Below are 17,072 nucleotides of genomic sequence, written 5' to 3' on the forward strand. Positions count from 1 at the left end.
AGTGGGTCTGATTCACAAAGATAAACCTACACGTTTGTGTAAGTATAAGATCGTTTGGTATTCACAAAGGTATTTTACTAAGACAGTTCTATCTTTTATGTGTAGAGACCCCACAGTCATAAAGACACAATTAGTAAAATACCATTAAGAATAGAAAACGATTGTAAATCTACTCAAAACTGTAAGTTTACCTTTGTGAATCAGGCCAACAGAAATGCTGGTCTAAGAAAGGGAGAAAAAAACTTTGGTTCACATTTTTCATAAACCAACTTGTAACTAAATTTAGTGGGTGTTGTATACATTTGAGTATTTTGAAGCATTTCATGCAGCATTTCTCATTAAAAGACACAGGGTTTTACAGATTGGTACAGCAGGAGACCCGTCATAAATTGCCAGTTCACCTGCCTCATTAAACTCACCATAAAGAAGTGGTGGAACTTCAGGGTTTCCACAGGAGGAGTCTCAGCTGGCTCTACCAGTGGAAACCCTTGATCCATTGGCCCATCTGCCACTAAGCCTCCAGTCAGAGTGAAGAACACAATCTGCTGTTTATGGCAGGGTGACTATCAATAGATTTTCCTCCCTTTGACCACCTTATTTTGCGTGGTGATCTTTAAGGTCATTCCCATAATCAATTTTTTGCTTAAACTTGTGTTTAGCTTATTTAGTCAACCATTTGTGTTGCGTTAAAAAAATCTCTCCAAATTAATGTTTTGGCTAGCATAAGTCAGTATTTCTTGACTCTGTCTTTTACACTGCTACACATGGTTCATTCCACAGCCTTTAATAATGAATGTTAATGAAGTCACCCACATCCTTATATCTGTAGTGAGAATATGATCCCAAAATGTACCCAATAATTGGCCATCTAAAGCACGTTGCCACACCGCACTAGGCATTATAGAATTTATTCAAATGCCAAGTAAAATAATTTCACCACCAAGATGACATACACTATAAACCATACAATACATTCTTTAAAACATGCAAACTGGTAAAGCGACAATGACAACAAATAAGGTGTCCATTGCTTTTACATTAAAACATTAAATTAAACATACAGGAGTTGATGCTCTTCTGTGTTGATTTGCTGATCCTTGTTGCAGCCGGAAGAAGAGAAAGAAAGAACATGAGAAAGATAGATTGAAGGAGTAAGGGGAAGAAGAAGTACGGGGAAATGGAATACTAGCTAATGCCAAGTGTTAAGATATGAGTAATTTTGTTTGTATATTTTGTAGAGTATATTTTGGTCACTTCACAGTTTTTGATTGCTGTTTATTGTCAGATTGCCAATCATGAAGATCTGGAAGGAAAGCATGCCAATCATGAGCTTCATGCTAGCACCTAAATGAAGCCCAAGTCAGCCACTGAAAGCAGGAGGAAGAGAATGTGCGTTTCTGGGCCTAGGTACATATGCAGCCTTACACGAGGGAAGCAGGCAGTTTTGAAAAACATTAACGATAAATTCAGAAACCTCATTCAACACCAAAACCAAGGCGGAACATAATAGTATCACTTACTATGGACCATATGATCCTGCACTGCAAAGGCACTGTCCAGTTTCAAAGTGGCATTCCCCATTGTAGCAGTCATTGCAGACAAAAGCACAGTTTTCACCATAGGTGCCATTGGGGCATTTGACTTCACACCTGGACAAAGGACAGCAATGGGTCAACTAAAGTTACATATATTAGAACATTCCTATGAGCAAAACAATGTTCTTATTAGCACTTAAGTACATTTAAAATGTCCACATAAATGTCTATCAGTACATTAATGGTGATCACGGTCCTAAGGAACATCTGAAGAGTTTCATAAACTCTGCCTCTAGAACTGTCTCTAGAATATAGGTGTTTTTCACATAGCATATATAAATGAAAGCCATCAAAATCCCATTCCAAATATTTATTTAAAACATATTTTATAAGCCAGTAAATCTGCGAAAAAAGTACTTCGCTTGATTGTATAACCCCATGTCAATGTTGATAATATTGACCTACAATAATATTGCATCCATTATCCAGCCTAAACCTACATCACACGGTAAGTATACAATTGCCATTTTTAACGCCATCTATGCTTACCTTGTGAAGTGTATCATCATTATTCTAATCTCAAGCTATATGTAAGTTGCAATATAGTGATTAGATTGAAAGAATGGATGTGATACCGCTGCTATGCTTTCCAACGCGTGCAAATTAGTGGGGGTATAGCACTCCTATAAGGCAACAGCAGCATTGAAAAATATTTTTGCATAACTATCTTCTCCTATGCTTTTATCAACATATTGTTGCAAGTTGTGTTCGCCTGTCTTCAGTAAAATAGAGTGAATACTTGCGAAATTAGCAGTAGCTTACCTATCTCCGATCCAGCCGGGGTTGCAGTGTGAGCATTTTCCATTGATATGGTTGCACGTGTGGCCGTCCTTGCAAGGCGGACAAATCTTTTCGCAAGCCTCCCCGTAAAACCCAGTGGAGCAGACCTGATCACATTTAGTCCCATTCCAACCTGGTTCACAGGCAAGACATCTGCCATCAGCTATGGTGCAGGGTTGCAGCCCTTTACATTGGCCACACCTGAGGAGAAGTGACATTAATATGTAAATTAATACATGGATGAAATAAGCTATGGCTTCATAAAGCACAACTTTAGTTTAGTGCTCCTCTTTACATGACTGGAAAATGAAACCTACTCTTTACATAAGCATAATAGTATTTGTAATACAACAGAAAAAGTCAATCTTGGTACTTGTAATACGACAGAATACGTAAGCCTACTCTTTACATAAGATTATCAGTATTTGTATTATGCGTTTGCACAGGTTTCTCTCTACATGCATGTATGTATGGATGGCTGCTTGTACTTCTGTGTGTGTGTAAAATTTCATCTCGATGTGAAATGTGTCCAGCCCTTATATCGTCAAAGGAATATAAGTGCAGCTAATTTCACAGCCAATGCAGCAAACTCCATAAGACAGACAGAGAGGCAGTCCATTCACACATTGGCCATTTAGAATTGAGTGAGAGTCAACTTATGTTGATAAATGTTTTCTTAATAACAATACATGCACACATTCCAAAATAATGTGAGCAAATGGAAAGGTTCAAGGATAGCAGCACACAAGCTCACAAGTGGGTCCATGGATGATTGGTTCCCAGGTAGGTTCATGAATACTAACTCCTATACCCATAGCTGGGTCATTGATAAACACAACTCATAGAAGGGTTACTGGAGATTTCTTCAAGTGCTCACATAGTGGTTCATGAATAACAATGTGTGGGATCCATAGAATACTCTCAAGGATAGCAATGTGTTGGCCAACAATTGGGTTTCATTAATATCAAGGAGTTACCAAATGTAAAGATTTTGGAAACAAATAAGGTTTGCTCTAATGAATGGCCTAAAAGATGCATGCCAGAACATCATTGACCGATATGTATTGTTTAACTTAAATATAGTGTCCTAAATATAATTTACAATCATATTGTCTCCTTTGGTGTAGATGCTCAAATATTGAAACCAAAGGGGCAAGATTTTTGTAAACAATAATTAGGACACAACATATTATCAGGAAATATTTTTTCCATGCTATGTTGATACCAGACACCCTAGGAAAAGTAATTTGTGGTTAAAGAGATGAGTTTCAATTTAACTTTGTGTGGTCTATTGGACAAATTCGTGGATCACAGCATGTTAGGGAAGAAAAGTGTTGGGGATAACAATGTGTGTGATTTTGATAGGGTCATGAATGTCAATCTTTTGCTTAATATATAGATTTAGGGAAGGCAGTTATCTGGCTAATAGAGGGCTTTGTGGATAGCAATGTGTGACCTTATGGATAGATTTATAGATAATAATGAGGGCTGGAGGAGGTATTGCTAAATAGTAACTTGAGATTGAAATATCAAGAAGTCTCTCTCATTTTCAATGTACAGCTGACTGCAACACACAAAAACTTGGAAATTCTGTACCTAAATAAGTGACTGCTTTTTGCCAGCATTCTAAATCGCACTCCATCCAACAAATCCTTGTTGTAGGAACCTGCATATCTCTTCTGTGCCATAGAGCAAAATATTGAGAACTTACCGTCTCCGACATCCTTGTCCATATAATCCAGCTGGGCACGGCTCTCGGCAGAACCTCCCCCTGTACCCTGGATCACAGGTGCAAGTCCCATCCACTTGGTTACATTTTCCCTTGTGGCACTGGCAAAAGCGTTCACAGCGTGGCCCCCACAGCCGCTCACGACACTGGCACCTGCCAGTCAACTGCTCACAGGGGGAATTGTTGCAGGCACATTGGTTGTTGCAACTGCGTGCCCACCATCCAGGTTGGCAGATGCACCTTCCAGTATTCTGCTCACACTGAGAGTTGGTGCTGCAATAGCAGGGATTGGAGCACTGTGGACCCCACCAGCTTGGATCACAAGTGCATTTTCCATTGTTCTGGTCACACTTGCCATACTTGCACAAGCAGGCCTTCTCGCAATTTACTCCCCAGCGGTTTGGGTTGCAAGTGCACTGCCCGATTACGTCATCGCATTGGCCATTAGGGTGGCATGCACATTTTTCCTTGCAATCTGGTCCCCAAAACTGCTTAGGACATTCTAAAAGAGGAACAAACAACAGGCAACACTAAGAAGTGTATTTGTTTTTTCATAGCAGAAATCGATTATGGGTGGAGATCAAAGCCATATACAGTGTCAGAAAATTTGAAATGATAGTCAGAGACTGAAACAATGAGTCTTAAAAATATAGATGTAAAATATGTTGTCAACTTTAAAAGGAAATACGTACTGAGTCCTTCAGCCGGCAAAGATGATAAACTCTAACTTAAAAACACATCAAAATAAGCATTAAAAACCATCATCTTTCAACCCCTGTGCAAGGTTCTAGAAGGAGTGTCCAAGGACGTTATGAGGCACAGGTTTAGAGCTATAGGTGATAAATGGGCGGAAATGCGAGCTGGATAAAATTGAATGTTGAGAATTATATGTGAAGAATCACTGTATTAACTCAATTCGGAGAAATCAAACTTTATTTGAGGTCAAGAGTAATAATGCAAGGCTGACGAGGGGCTGCCTAGTTTCTCTCGGTATGTAGTTCAAAGTCCTGGAGCACATCCTGTGAAGGAGCAGAACAAAGTGTAAGTATGATACTTTGGGGATTTTCCAGTGAACATCGTTTTTTTATTGGGAGTTCTTTACCTTACATGAGATTCTGAATTAGTCGTTTAGGTATTTGGACGTATTTATTTTGAGGGCTTGTAAGAAATACACGTTGAACTTAGAATGTAGAAAGTTTCAATGAGTAAGACAAGTTTTATACGTCCACTTTTTTTTGTGTCCGAAATCATTCTGGCGGCCTCATGGATGATCAAATTACAGGCAGGCCTGAAAGTAAGGTTATCCAATACATTAATGCAGCATTTATATAGTGCTTACTACCCCTGTTTGCATGGCGCTGACTTGCTTGCCTACATGAGTGCACGCTAAACCATGTGGGGTGTGTGGATTGAAGGATGTTGTTTTTGTTTTCATCCTATGCGGACACGACAAACGCCTGCATAGATGATTTCAGATTACTTTGGGATGAATGGTTTTAATGGACTTAGTCAATCACTCATTTAACCTCCACATAACTGAATCATCCAACTGTTTTATCTTCTAACCTATGAATTATGACTTATCACTTATTTAGCAGGCGCTAACTGATTGGCCTTACATTGATCAGGCAATGTGAGAAATAATATTTCCCCTTCCTCTTTACACCATAAAAAACAGTGTCCCTTCATTCAAACTTCCAAGATAGGTAGATTTAAAAGTTACCGTAGTTTTTTCTAATAAATTAGAAAATCCATTGATTGAATGCAACCTGCATGATCAGCTCTTTATCTAAATCAGTAGCAACAATTAATTATTTAATGGTAAACAAGGTTGAAAATATAAGTACATTTTATCGCAAAATACGTAAACAATGAGAAAACATCACAATGTATTCCTAAAGGGTCTTTCCCATGTACAATATAACCTTTTTATATTTATTAATTATAACTGGTGATAAGTCCAACAGGAAATCACACACACTTTTCGGTAAAGAAATTAATGTTTGTGGTTCTACACATTGTCACTTGAATGCAGCTCCTATTCACACAGGGTACCCACCTTTTTCCTATAGTGGTGAAAGTCTACACTTGGCTTTGAGTAAATCTGAATAAGTCGCTTGCACCTTTTTTCGTTGCTGTCATAAATAAAAGGCAGTGAATCTTTGTGGGCGTCAGGAACATAGACCATAGTTATTCCCACCTTAAATTATATTTTTAAATATTGCGTTTTCCATTTACATTATATTGTTTACTGTTTCTCTGTCAGGGAGATGGAGTAAATTCCCAAGCAGGCGATCATTTCTTAAAGCATTGGTGGGAACCACCCTTACGGTGGTTCCAGTCAGTGCATTGCAAAGTTGGTACATGGCTCCGTCAACATGATGGAGCCATGCGCCAAACTGTTACCTTTTGTATTTTCAAGAAGAAAATCCCAAACTACAAAGTATAACACTCCCCTCACCATGGGAGTCTGCTCCCACTGTTTAAGAATTAACGCATATCTAAAGGCACCATCCAAACTAGTGTAACTACTCTGCCAGCACAAATAAAACAATCTAGAATTGAAGATCCATAGGTGTCAACATGCACAGATAGCAAAAAGGTATTTGCAAGATAGAGTTGCTTCTATTAAAGAGACTGATTCAATGATGTTGACTTCCAATCCGGATAAGAATGCATTTGCAATTCTGGTCATATTATTGGAACTTCTCACCCATGCACAAAATCCTCTGTGAATTGACTTGTGTTGTTTTTCCCTAAGGCCTGTGGGACCTGTTCAATAAAACCTCCACTGAAAATCCAGACTGAAGTTCAGATGCCAACACTAGTATGGCAAACTAAATAAAATGTGAGCAATAGAACCTAATGTATTGTTACTCCAGAATTGTAAAAATCCTATCTATTCTGGGATGTATTTAACTGTATGTCTTTTCTGCTGTTGTGTTCTTTTCGGTAAGCCTTTGCATGAGTTTGATATTCAAAGAACAGAAAGTATGGAAGGCTATAAATTAGCTTTTTGTCACAAGTCTTTTCAACTCTGAAGCGTTGGCAGAGATCCCTGGTCCTATTGTAGAAAATGCATTTGAAAATGTTTTTTTTAAGATGAGAGGTTGGGGATGGACCAGGGTCTGAGAGCAGTGAGGGGAAGAAATAGTAACCTAGCGGAGCTATGATTCCTCTCTGCAAAAAAACTGAAAACCGGGGAGGGGCGTGGCTTGGAGCCAACAGCAATGGCTGCACACTAGAGGAGCTCCGGGCTCGTGAGTGCTGAAAGCCCAACATCCTTATTTAAGTCCGTACCAGGCAGTGAAATTCAGAGCAGGGAAGCATGCTAAACCCTGAAGGAAAGATCGAAGTGGCCGAAATCACTGTGAAATTTGAGGAATGGAGGTGGGAGCTGAGGCCGTGTGAGACCTGCAAGACGGAAAAGAGTGAGCAGAAACCGAAAGCAAAGGCTGGAGTGATCTGCCAGACGGGGATTCTGGATAATTGGTGAGCCTGCTCGACGACCAGCAGTCTCCCGCGGCTTAAATGTTACTGGGCCGACTCCCAGGGGAGCGGTGTTGACGGGATCCCTGGGGCTCCAAAACAGTGCAATTTGCGGGCCCGACTGGGCCCTGAGGGTGGTGAAAGTCTCTTAAAGGGAGCAAGTAGGAGGACGAGCCCTGAGAGCGAGGAAGGCCGGTAGTGAGACCGCAGCGCCCAAGAAGACAACAAGGTTAGCGGTTGGACTGGGGCAACGCAGGGCGTCCCTAGGCGCAACCAGCAACAGGATTTACTGAATTGCCCGAGATTGTGGCAGCAGGGGGAGAGGTTTGTGGAGAGAGGAACGGGGCACGCTGACCGAGCAAGATCTCGGACACCGCACCACACCTGAGGAGCCAGAAAGAAACCCTAAAGGGCGAGAATCAAGGGAGGTTGCTGATAAAGGCTGACTGGGACAGGGGGACAAGTCAGGACCTGCTAAGTCCTAGAAGTGAATGGCTGGTGTGGCCCCAACATACAGAAAGACAGTACACCGCCCATTGAGAGGCCACAGGGGAAGAAAATGGTCCCAGCTCAGTAGCATTAGTGTGAAGAGTGTCTGGGTGAGGCGAGATGGGTGAGTACACCCAGGAAACACAGGGCCCACCAACCTGGAATCGAAAGCGGGCCTGAGAGGGTGCCCAAGTTTAGAAAAGTCATATTACCCACACAGAGAGCGGTTGGAGATAGGAAGTGGAGTGACTCCTGGCTGTTTTAAACAGGAGAAATATCCGTAGAGGGTGGCCAACTGCAGGTGGGGCAAGGACCTATGACTCACCTGAGAAGGGACTGGATATAGCAGCCAAAACAGAGCTGAAGAGGCATCAACACAAGCAAGTGGGGTACTGCAAAGGCAATGGTGAAAACCAAAGGGACCTGTGACAACAAAATCTAATAAAATGGACAAAAATGCGGTGGAAAACCACTGTCAGGGGACATAGGGGCCCAGGAAGAGGAACCCTCACTGGCTGCCATCATGGCGGCAATAACGGATCTCAAAGGAGTGTTGGGACCCAAAATAGACACCATCACAGTGAAAGCAAACCTCCTGAGAGCCAATTTCAGGAAAATCTCTGAAAAAGTAACGACGGTGGAAGGGAATATCACACAGCTACAGGCCACCACGCAGGGTCTTGAGGACCAAGTGAAGACCCTCAAGCTACAACAAGACACCCTAGCAGCAAAACTCGAAGATCACGAAGTACATGCGCGACAAAGTAACCTGCGGGTGGTAGGTGTGCCCGAAGGACTGGAAGGACTAAGGGGCAGATTTATGTTAACTGGCGCATCCCCAGGGATGCGCCAGTTAACATGCGCCACAGTGCGCCACAGCTCCGCCAGCCATGGTGCGCCGCATTTATAATGCGGCGCACCATGGTGCAAAAACGGCACAGATGCGTGACGCATCTGTGCCGGAAATGTGGCGCATTGCTGGAGTTGCGTCGCAAGCGCGACGCAGCTCCAGCAAGGCTCGGGTGTGCCCCATTTTAACAATGCTGCGTCAAGACCTACGCCTGCTTCAAGCAGGTGCAGGCTTTTGACGCAGCATTGGCTTAAAAGTGACTGAGTGAAATCTCATAGATTTCACTCAGCCACTTTTGCGAGGCGCACCTGCCCCGGAACGCCCACCCTGCGCCGGAACGCCCACAAGCGGCGCAGGGCTTTACGACGTGACGCATCTGCCTAGATGCGTCACGTTGTAAATCGTTCGTAGGGATGCGCCACGTTTACGCCGCCTTGCGTGACGCAACAGCGGCGTAAACGTGGCGCAAGGGCCTCATAAATCTGCCCCTAAGTGTAGAGCTCTTGCTGGAAGATTTGATAACACAACATCGATGCCCCAAAAGAATGTTAAACTGGTTCACAGAACACAGCACACAGAACCCCAGGCCAAGTCCTAGCCCGGGGGCACCCCTAGGAAGATTATTGCCAAAGTCCTCAATTTTAGAGATAAGGATGTAATACTACAAATAGTTGGAACCCATGGGGACCTACACTACGAAAATGCAACAATCCACTACTTTCCAGATTTCACACTCCAGGTCTAGAAGCTATGCCACAGCTTTGAGGCAGTAAAAAGAGAGCTACGCACTAAAGAAATTAAGTATATGATGTTCTATCCAGCGCGACTGCAAGTAATGGCAGAGGAAAAATCTTGGTACTTCACAACGTCAAAAGAAGCCTAGAAGTGGCTAGCTGGATGGTGTTTTTTTTAAATTATTTTTATTTATTATGTTTTGTATAGCGCAAACTAGATCCCGATATCAGAGCACTTTACAGGTGAGGCCAAGAGTGTAATGACAACAACAAATTAGTAAAAGATGGCGATCATACAGTACGCATAAGAAAGCGGGCCATGAGGGGGCAATAATATGCATAGTAAGAAACGGGGATCATTTAGTAAACAGAAGTATAATATGCATAGTAAAAAACAGGTATCATATAGTAAACAGAAGTAAGCGGGCCATGAAGGGGGGGGGGAGTAATATGCATAGTAGAAGATCTGTGTCAAATGAGGGTACCATCGTAATATTAACAAAAGTCACCCGATCCAGTGAGTCAAACCCACAAGGTTAAGAATTTGTTCATTAGGAATATTTTGGTTTCCAGTTTGAACGCCCTCTTCAAGGTGAGTTTGTGTAGTTCCGGTGGTAGAGAGTTCCAAATCTTAGGGGCAGCACCTGAGAAAGCTCAAAGACAAGTTCGCTTTTTGCTAAAGATGCCAGGCTTCAAGAGGAAAGTAGAGGCGCTTCTTGATGTTCTCTCCCCACAGGATAGTTCAAGTTTTTGTGCCAGGTACCTGGGTGAATTGAAGTGAAAGGCTTTGTATGCTAGCACTGCAATCTTCATCTGAATTTGTGCTTCATAACGTAGCCAGTTGAGAGATTTAAGGATGTATGGTGACAACTGGAGGAAACATTGCCTGGAAAGAGAGTAACATGATGTTTGATCTTGGGTGGGGGGCTAGTGCGGGGATGAGAGCGGACACAAAGAAACCAAGAGATAAGGGCTTGATATCTGAGACAGTGCACAAGGTAACAGGCTTTAAATGACATGGAGTGGCTGGAAGCGTAGATGAGAATGGAGTGAAGATGGAACCCCAGCCCACCTTAACGTGAAGTAGTTCTAAGGGGCAACAGGCTCTCTGCAAGTTGGGGAGGCAAGTAGTTTTAAACCTGTCAAGCAGGGAAGCAGGGTGGGGGTGAAGTTAAAGGGGTTGTGTCCCCACCAGGTGGGAGTGTTTATTAGTTTAGTTAGTAGTTATATGATCAGGGACTGGAAGCGCACAATTACACGAGGAAGCAGGATTGAGGGTAGACAGAAATATGTAGCCCAAGCAAATACAGGAAACCACAACAAGGGACATAGACAAAACAATTTCCCAAGACGACGCTTACAATTTTGGCATGGAACGCTAATGGTCTGGGCAGCAAAGTTAAAAGGACGTTAGTGCTACAGCTTCAGGAAACCCACCTGCAGGGTAATCATTGTAAAGCATTGGATAGATATGGCTATAAACTTCAGGCACACGTGGGGTAAACAAAGGGCTCCAGGGGAGTGGGAATCCTAATAAAGACCTTGACACCACTGATAATACATAGATGCTGGTTTGACAGGCTGGGGAGATACGTAGCGCTTTCAGCTCGATAGAGGACCCTGAATTTTTGCTGGGTATATGTCCCCCCTTGATTGGATACTGATTCCCTTAAACAGCTCGGAGCCACTATCCTAGAGATGCCAATGGGCATGCTGATTTGAGGGGGTGATATGAATGCTGTTATGGACCTGTATATTGATAGATTGACAAGTGCAATAGGCGCGGCGGGAAAGGAAAGATTGAGGGCGTTCATAGAGGCAAGGGGTATGACAGATCTATGGAGGGCACATAATCCCTTGGGTCGACAGTAAGCACATACCTCAGCGGCACACAAACCTCACTCCAGATTCAACTACATCTTCACCTTGACCTCACAAGTGGGACAAGTCCGAGATACAACACTCAAAGCACGGGGCATTTAGGATCATTCACCCGTTATGGTCCAAATACAAGGACCACATAGAAATACCACCTTGCCGCCATGGCTATATCCATGGCATTTCAGAAACAAATACTTCACCCAGAAGATACAGACACATACCACACAATATTGTGAACTTAATGAGGGCACAGTGAGTCAGCTTCTATTCGTTGGGAGGTGTACAAGACAGTGATTAGAGGGTTCATCCAGGCAGAAATAAGAATCCATAAGAAAGAGCAAATTAAAGAGGAGGTAAACCTGGAATTTGAAATAACCCAACTGGAGGACAAACTTGGAGATGAGGGATGTATTGATGGCTCAGTGGCTAGACGACTGGTTCACAAGCGACTGGAACTGAAAGAGCTTGGAGGAAATAAAGCAAGATTACATGCACTAGCGGTCCAGAGGAAAATCTATGATGTAGGGTAAAAAGCCAACAAGATGACAGCATGGCTGGAGGGTAGAGAGAGGGACAGAAGCTGGGTTTCAGAAATGGTGGTGAAAGTAAACGTACAGGGAAGGAAATAGGGGAGGAATTTGCTAATTATTATTATGAGGGTATTTATACCTCCACTGCGGAGTGCACAATTGAGGATAGCGACGAACTGCTGCGCGAGACAAAAAACTCCCACAACTAGGGAAAGATGTCAGGCAGACTCTGGAAAAGAAATAATGTTGGAAGAGATCACGAGCGCCTTAACCGATCTGCAATCAAGGAAGGCAGCTGGCCCTATTGAACTGTACAAAAGCGTTGCGAGCAAGGTGGCTCCACACCTTTTAAATATGTATGCGGACTCGAAGGAGAAGGGGGAACTCTCATAAGATCTGCGTACAGCCACAATCGTAGTAATTCCCAAAAAGGGTAAGCCACCAACCGACTGCAGGTCATACAGACCTATATCACTCCTAAATGTGGAGGCCAAAGTGCTGGCCAAGGTGCTAGCCATTAGGCTATGACCAATAATCTCCTCATTGGTCCATCAGGATCAGTCCGGGTTCATGCCTCACAGGAGCACGCAACTTCATTTGAGAAGACTATATGGGGTACTTCATTGAACCAAATCATCGGCGTGTAGGGAGGCAGTCCTCCTATCACTAGACACGCAAATGGCGTTCGATTGTATAGAGCGGAAGTTTATATTTGCCACCTTGGACACACTAGGTTTTGGACCCGACTATTGCTCCTTGGTAAAAATCCTTTATCAAAACCCACAAGCTAGAGTGAAGGTAAATGGAGACGTGTCCCGCTCTTTTCCCCTCAGTACAGGTACGCGGCAGTGATGTCCGCTTTCGCAGATTATCTTTGCGCTGGCATTGGACCCTCTAGCGGCATGGGTCCGTAACAACCCAGTGATGTAGTGGATACCAGGGGGAGGAGACTGGGAGGACAAGATATCTCTTTATGCCCGAACGTTCTCCTGTACTTGACTAAGCCATATAGATCAGTTCACAGGGTCCTACATATCTTCCAGCTGTTTGGCAGCTACTCAGGATACACAATTAACTGGACAAAATCACTTATGTTCCCACTGGTGGGTGAGATTCCACAGAGACTGTCAGATAATACTTACTTACAAATCAAAACTATTCCAAGATATAAACAGCGAAGTGCGTAAACTCCTTTGGGATCGTGGTAGCGCTAGGATAGCCCTAGGTAAGTTTCATAGGGGAGTATATTAGAGAGGATTGGCTGTTTCAAATAATACTTAAATACTACTGGGCCTCACAATTGATAGTGGTCAATGAGTGGATTTTAGCAGATCGCAGAGACCCGGCATTCAGGGCGGATCACTGGGCGATGGAGGTAAGGGGATACCCAGCAGAACAACACGGTGGACACACAGGTAAGCATCTTCCCCTGCATAGGCAGCCGGTAGTATGGATCTGGAAAGCAGTGACAAAGCACTCGGGCTGGAAGGGAAATTAACAGGCAAAATGCCACTATGGGACAGTGATTAGTTGGTAGAGCTGGGCGCCCTGAGGGAGACCTTTAAGAAGTGCGAAATCCTTGGTATCGAGAAACTAGAATATATATGGAGAAGTCAGAAACCCTTCCAGACTATTCTCCTCTGGAAGACAGACTGCTGGTGGATCCAATGGAGACAAAGGCACCCTCCGTGAGTTAAAGTCCCTATATCTCTCCCAATCTGATAGATCCCCCTTGGGCAGCATGGGAGGGTGACTTGGGGTTACTAGAGGACGACGACTTGGAGGAGGCGGTAAAAAGTCCCCGGAAAGTTGCAATCAGAGCCAAGTTCCATCTGGTACAATTGCGCATAATACGCAGATCTTTCGCCTCCTGAACGTTACTACATAAACTGGAGCATGGGTTGTCAGATTTTTGGACTAGGGAATGCGGCAAAATAGGTTCCTTTACTTTATACATGTTATGGGACTGTAAATATATTAATGAATACCGGAAAGGGGTGACGAATGTCATGTCAGACGTCATGGGGATAAAATCCCAATAGAGTCGCGTTGGCTGCTTCTGTGTGTAACAGGGGAAGAAAAATGGCCGAAATATACAACCATTTGGCTGAGAGTTGCTGAGATGGTGGCAAAACGAAACATAGCAAAAAATGGGGTGCACAATATGCACCGGACTTGAGAGAATGGGAATCTGACTTGGAATGGTGCTCCAACGCAGAGAAGGTGATATATAAAGCCAGAGGATGCCCACACAAATGGGACAAAATCTGGGGGGATCGGCAGAAATGTCGTGGGTACTAGCATTATCCAGAGGGAAGGGGGGCCGAGTTTCAGATCAGACTAGAGAAATCCTGTTGTTCATTATGGGTAAGAGAAGAGACTTGTGGCTACACTGCTAACAAAGAATAACATAATGCAAATATGTAATCTTGATATTGTGATTACGTGACTTACACTGAGCTTTGTTTAATAAAAAGAGTTTTAAAAAACTGAAAATCAGATAGAAGGTGAGAAATCAGCGATGGGATTACCTTAACTGTACTGTGGACCTAACTTGTGCATAATTAAAATGGTATCCATTTCTGTTTACGATACAACAGGAAACAAATCAGTCATATTTTACTTCATAAATTTCTCCAGTCAAATGTGATTAGAGGCGGCATTTAATAATTTCGGATCAACACTATCCTATGGATGCTTTTGGGTTGACCATGAGAGAAGCAAAGTTAGGCCCATAGTTGCAAAAGGTAGTATAAGTTGGGACAACAGAGCAGGAAGAAATCTGCAGGGAGATTGAAACAGAAAGTGTGAAAAACGGGTGAAATATTTAAAGAAAATCCATCCTTGTTTTAATGACTTACTGGTCTCACAGTTGGCTCCAAAGTATCCATGGCGGCAGCGGCACTCGTTGGGTCTTACACAGACTTCATTCTCTTTGCATGTAAAGTTGCCCTCACATAATGCTAAACGGATGTGCGAAAGAAGAAAAACATGTTAGATAAAGATAAAGTCTGAGGATTTTGTGATGTTACAAATAATTATCTATCATAGTAAATTAAAAGCAACCTAGATTTAGTTCTACCAAGGCAAATCAAAACATAGCACAGTTAATAAGTACACATACATGTCCTTTACTTTGATAGGTCATTGCATGCCAGATTCTGTAGTTGTTGAAACAGGACCTACTTTCTTGACAGCCTCTCATGAATTTATAAGACACATTGGTGTGTTGTGAATGTTACTCGGAAGATGTGCAAGTGAGGTATGCAGTAGGCACATAAATACTTAAGGAGGGATTGCTGAAGAAACCTTTAGAGTTCCCATAACAGCATTTAAGGCATGAGTGGATATGAGTGACATCATGATGAAGATTGAGATTGCAGTCTGCACTTCATGAGTGTGGGGGCCTGGTCAGCACCCAAGGGAGGAGCACAAGGTCACACTTTTTCTCTCATGTCATTTGTGTGGGAAGTCACTGCGAGGTTTCCCACTTGGGTAGGACACTCGCCCCTCACATTGGCTTACCTTGAATATTCCCAATGTTGCGTAGGTACCCTTTGTGAGTGTTGGGGAGGAGCAGAGCAAGGAGGTGTTTCGACTTGAGGTACGCGAGAGGAAGCTCTGACGCAGAGCATGCTGGAGACATACAGACCCACACAACCCCGATCCAGTCAGCTTTCTCTCTGCTCTTCGTCCCTCGTCTGTACAAACAGGCAATTTCCCAGCCGCCAGTGCCTTTATTTTAATAGGCATACAGGGTGTAATTCAGAAATACAGTAACACAAAGATTGAATGCTTTGGTGCTAGCTGTAGATTTGAACTTGATCTGAATTGCTTTTCTCGTGGATTCGGGCTGGATTGAGATGAAGGGTGGCTGGCCGGTGGCCTACACCTTCTAGCTCTACCCGGGGTTGCTCACATCATGGTGTCTTTGTTTTTTGGGAGGGTTGTGATGTGGCAGCTCAGTGGTGGTTCTTTGGTGTCTGTGTTTCCGATTCCCAGATACGCTAATGTGAAACTAATGAATATCATAATTCATTAATTATAATTTAATAATAATTTTGGCCGAATCGCTAAATATTTGCCATTGTGTTGATACATTCCGATTAGCGAATCTGGAACTGCGATTCGGTAAAAATCGCAGTTTCTGAATCGCTAATCGGCTTCTTCATACATATGGCCCTTAGTTCTAAATTAGATTGGCAGTGGTTACTTTACTTGCTAGCACATCGCACATTTATATTAGACCTTCTATAAATTTCCCTTCATCAGCTCCACATAGAGTACAGCCTAATCTGGAATTAATATAATAAATATTGTGTCACATTTCAAAGCTACTAATTGTATACATGGACATAGATACTTGAATGTACTTGTGGTACTGTCTTTAATGCAATGCATTATGGGTAGTGTGGATTTACCATATCTTAAAAGTTTATGATTCTCACTAGGGACATCTAGGTGCAGCTTGCTGTACTGCACCTACCACATCTCATTTATATTAGACCTTCTATAAATTTCCCTTCATCAGCTCCACATAGAATACAGCCTAAACTGGAATTAATATAATAATTATTCTGTCACATTTCGAAGCTACTAATTGCATACATGACATAGCTATGTGAATGTACTTGTGGTACTGTCTTGCATGCAATGCATTATGGGCAGTGTGGATTTACTATATCTTCAAAGATTATGATGCTCACTAGGGACCTCTAGGCGCAGCTTGTGGTACTGCACCTAGACAAGCAGTGCTGGTGCCTTGCTCACTAGGGACATATAGGCGCAGTTTGCTGTACTGCACCTACCACATCTCATTTATATTAGATCTAGACATTTTCCTTCATCAGCTCCACATAGAGTACAACCTAACCTGGAATTAATATAATAATTATTTTGTCACATTTCAAAGCTACTAATTGTATACATGGACATAGTAACTTGAATGTACTCGTGGTACTGTCTTGCATGCAATGCATTATGGGTAGGGTGCAT

At 42.9% G+C, this 17,072-nt stretch overlaps 1 protein-coding gene across 1 annotated transcript in view; it reads right to left on the reverse strand.

Moving 5' to 3' along the window:
* Positions 1-17,072, reverse strand: part of SCARF2 (scavenger receptor class F member 2) — a 583,341-nt gene that overhangs the window by 332,562 nt on the left and 233,707 nt on the right. Inside the window, exons 3-6 of the mRNA XM_086943279.1 lie at positions 14,939-15,040; positions 4,087-4,606; positions 2,358-2,576; positions 1,521-1,649 (exon numbers count right to left, since the gene is read on the reverse strand). Coding sequence (XP_086799405.1) covers positions 1,521-1,649; positions 2,358-2,576; positions 4,087-4,606; positions 14,939-15,040 — 970 coding nt within the window. The remainder of the gene's footprint in view (positions 1-1,520; positions 1,650-2,357; positions 2,577-4,086; positions 4,607-14,938; positions 15,041-17,072) is intronic.

The sequence above is a fragment of the Lissotriton vulgaris genome, chromosome 11 (genome assembly GCF_964263255.1).
Source record: "Lissotriton vulgaris chromosome 11, aLisVul1.2, whole genome shotgun sequence".
NCBI classification, from domain to species: Eukaryota; Metazoa; Chordata; class Amphibia; order Caudata; family Salamandridae; genus Lissotriton; species Lissotriton vulgaris.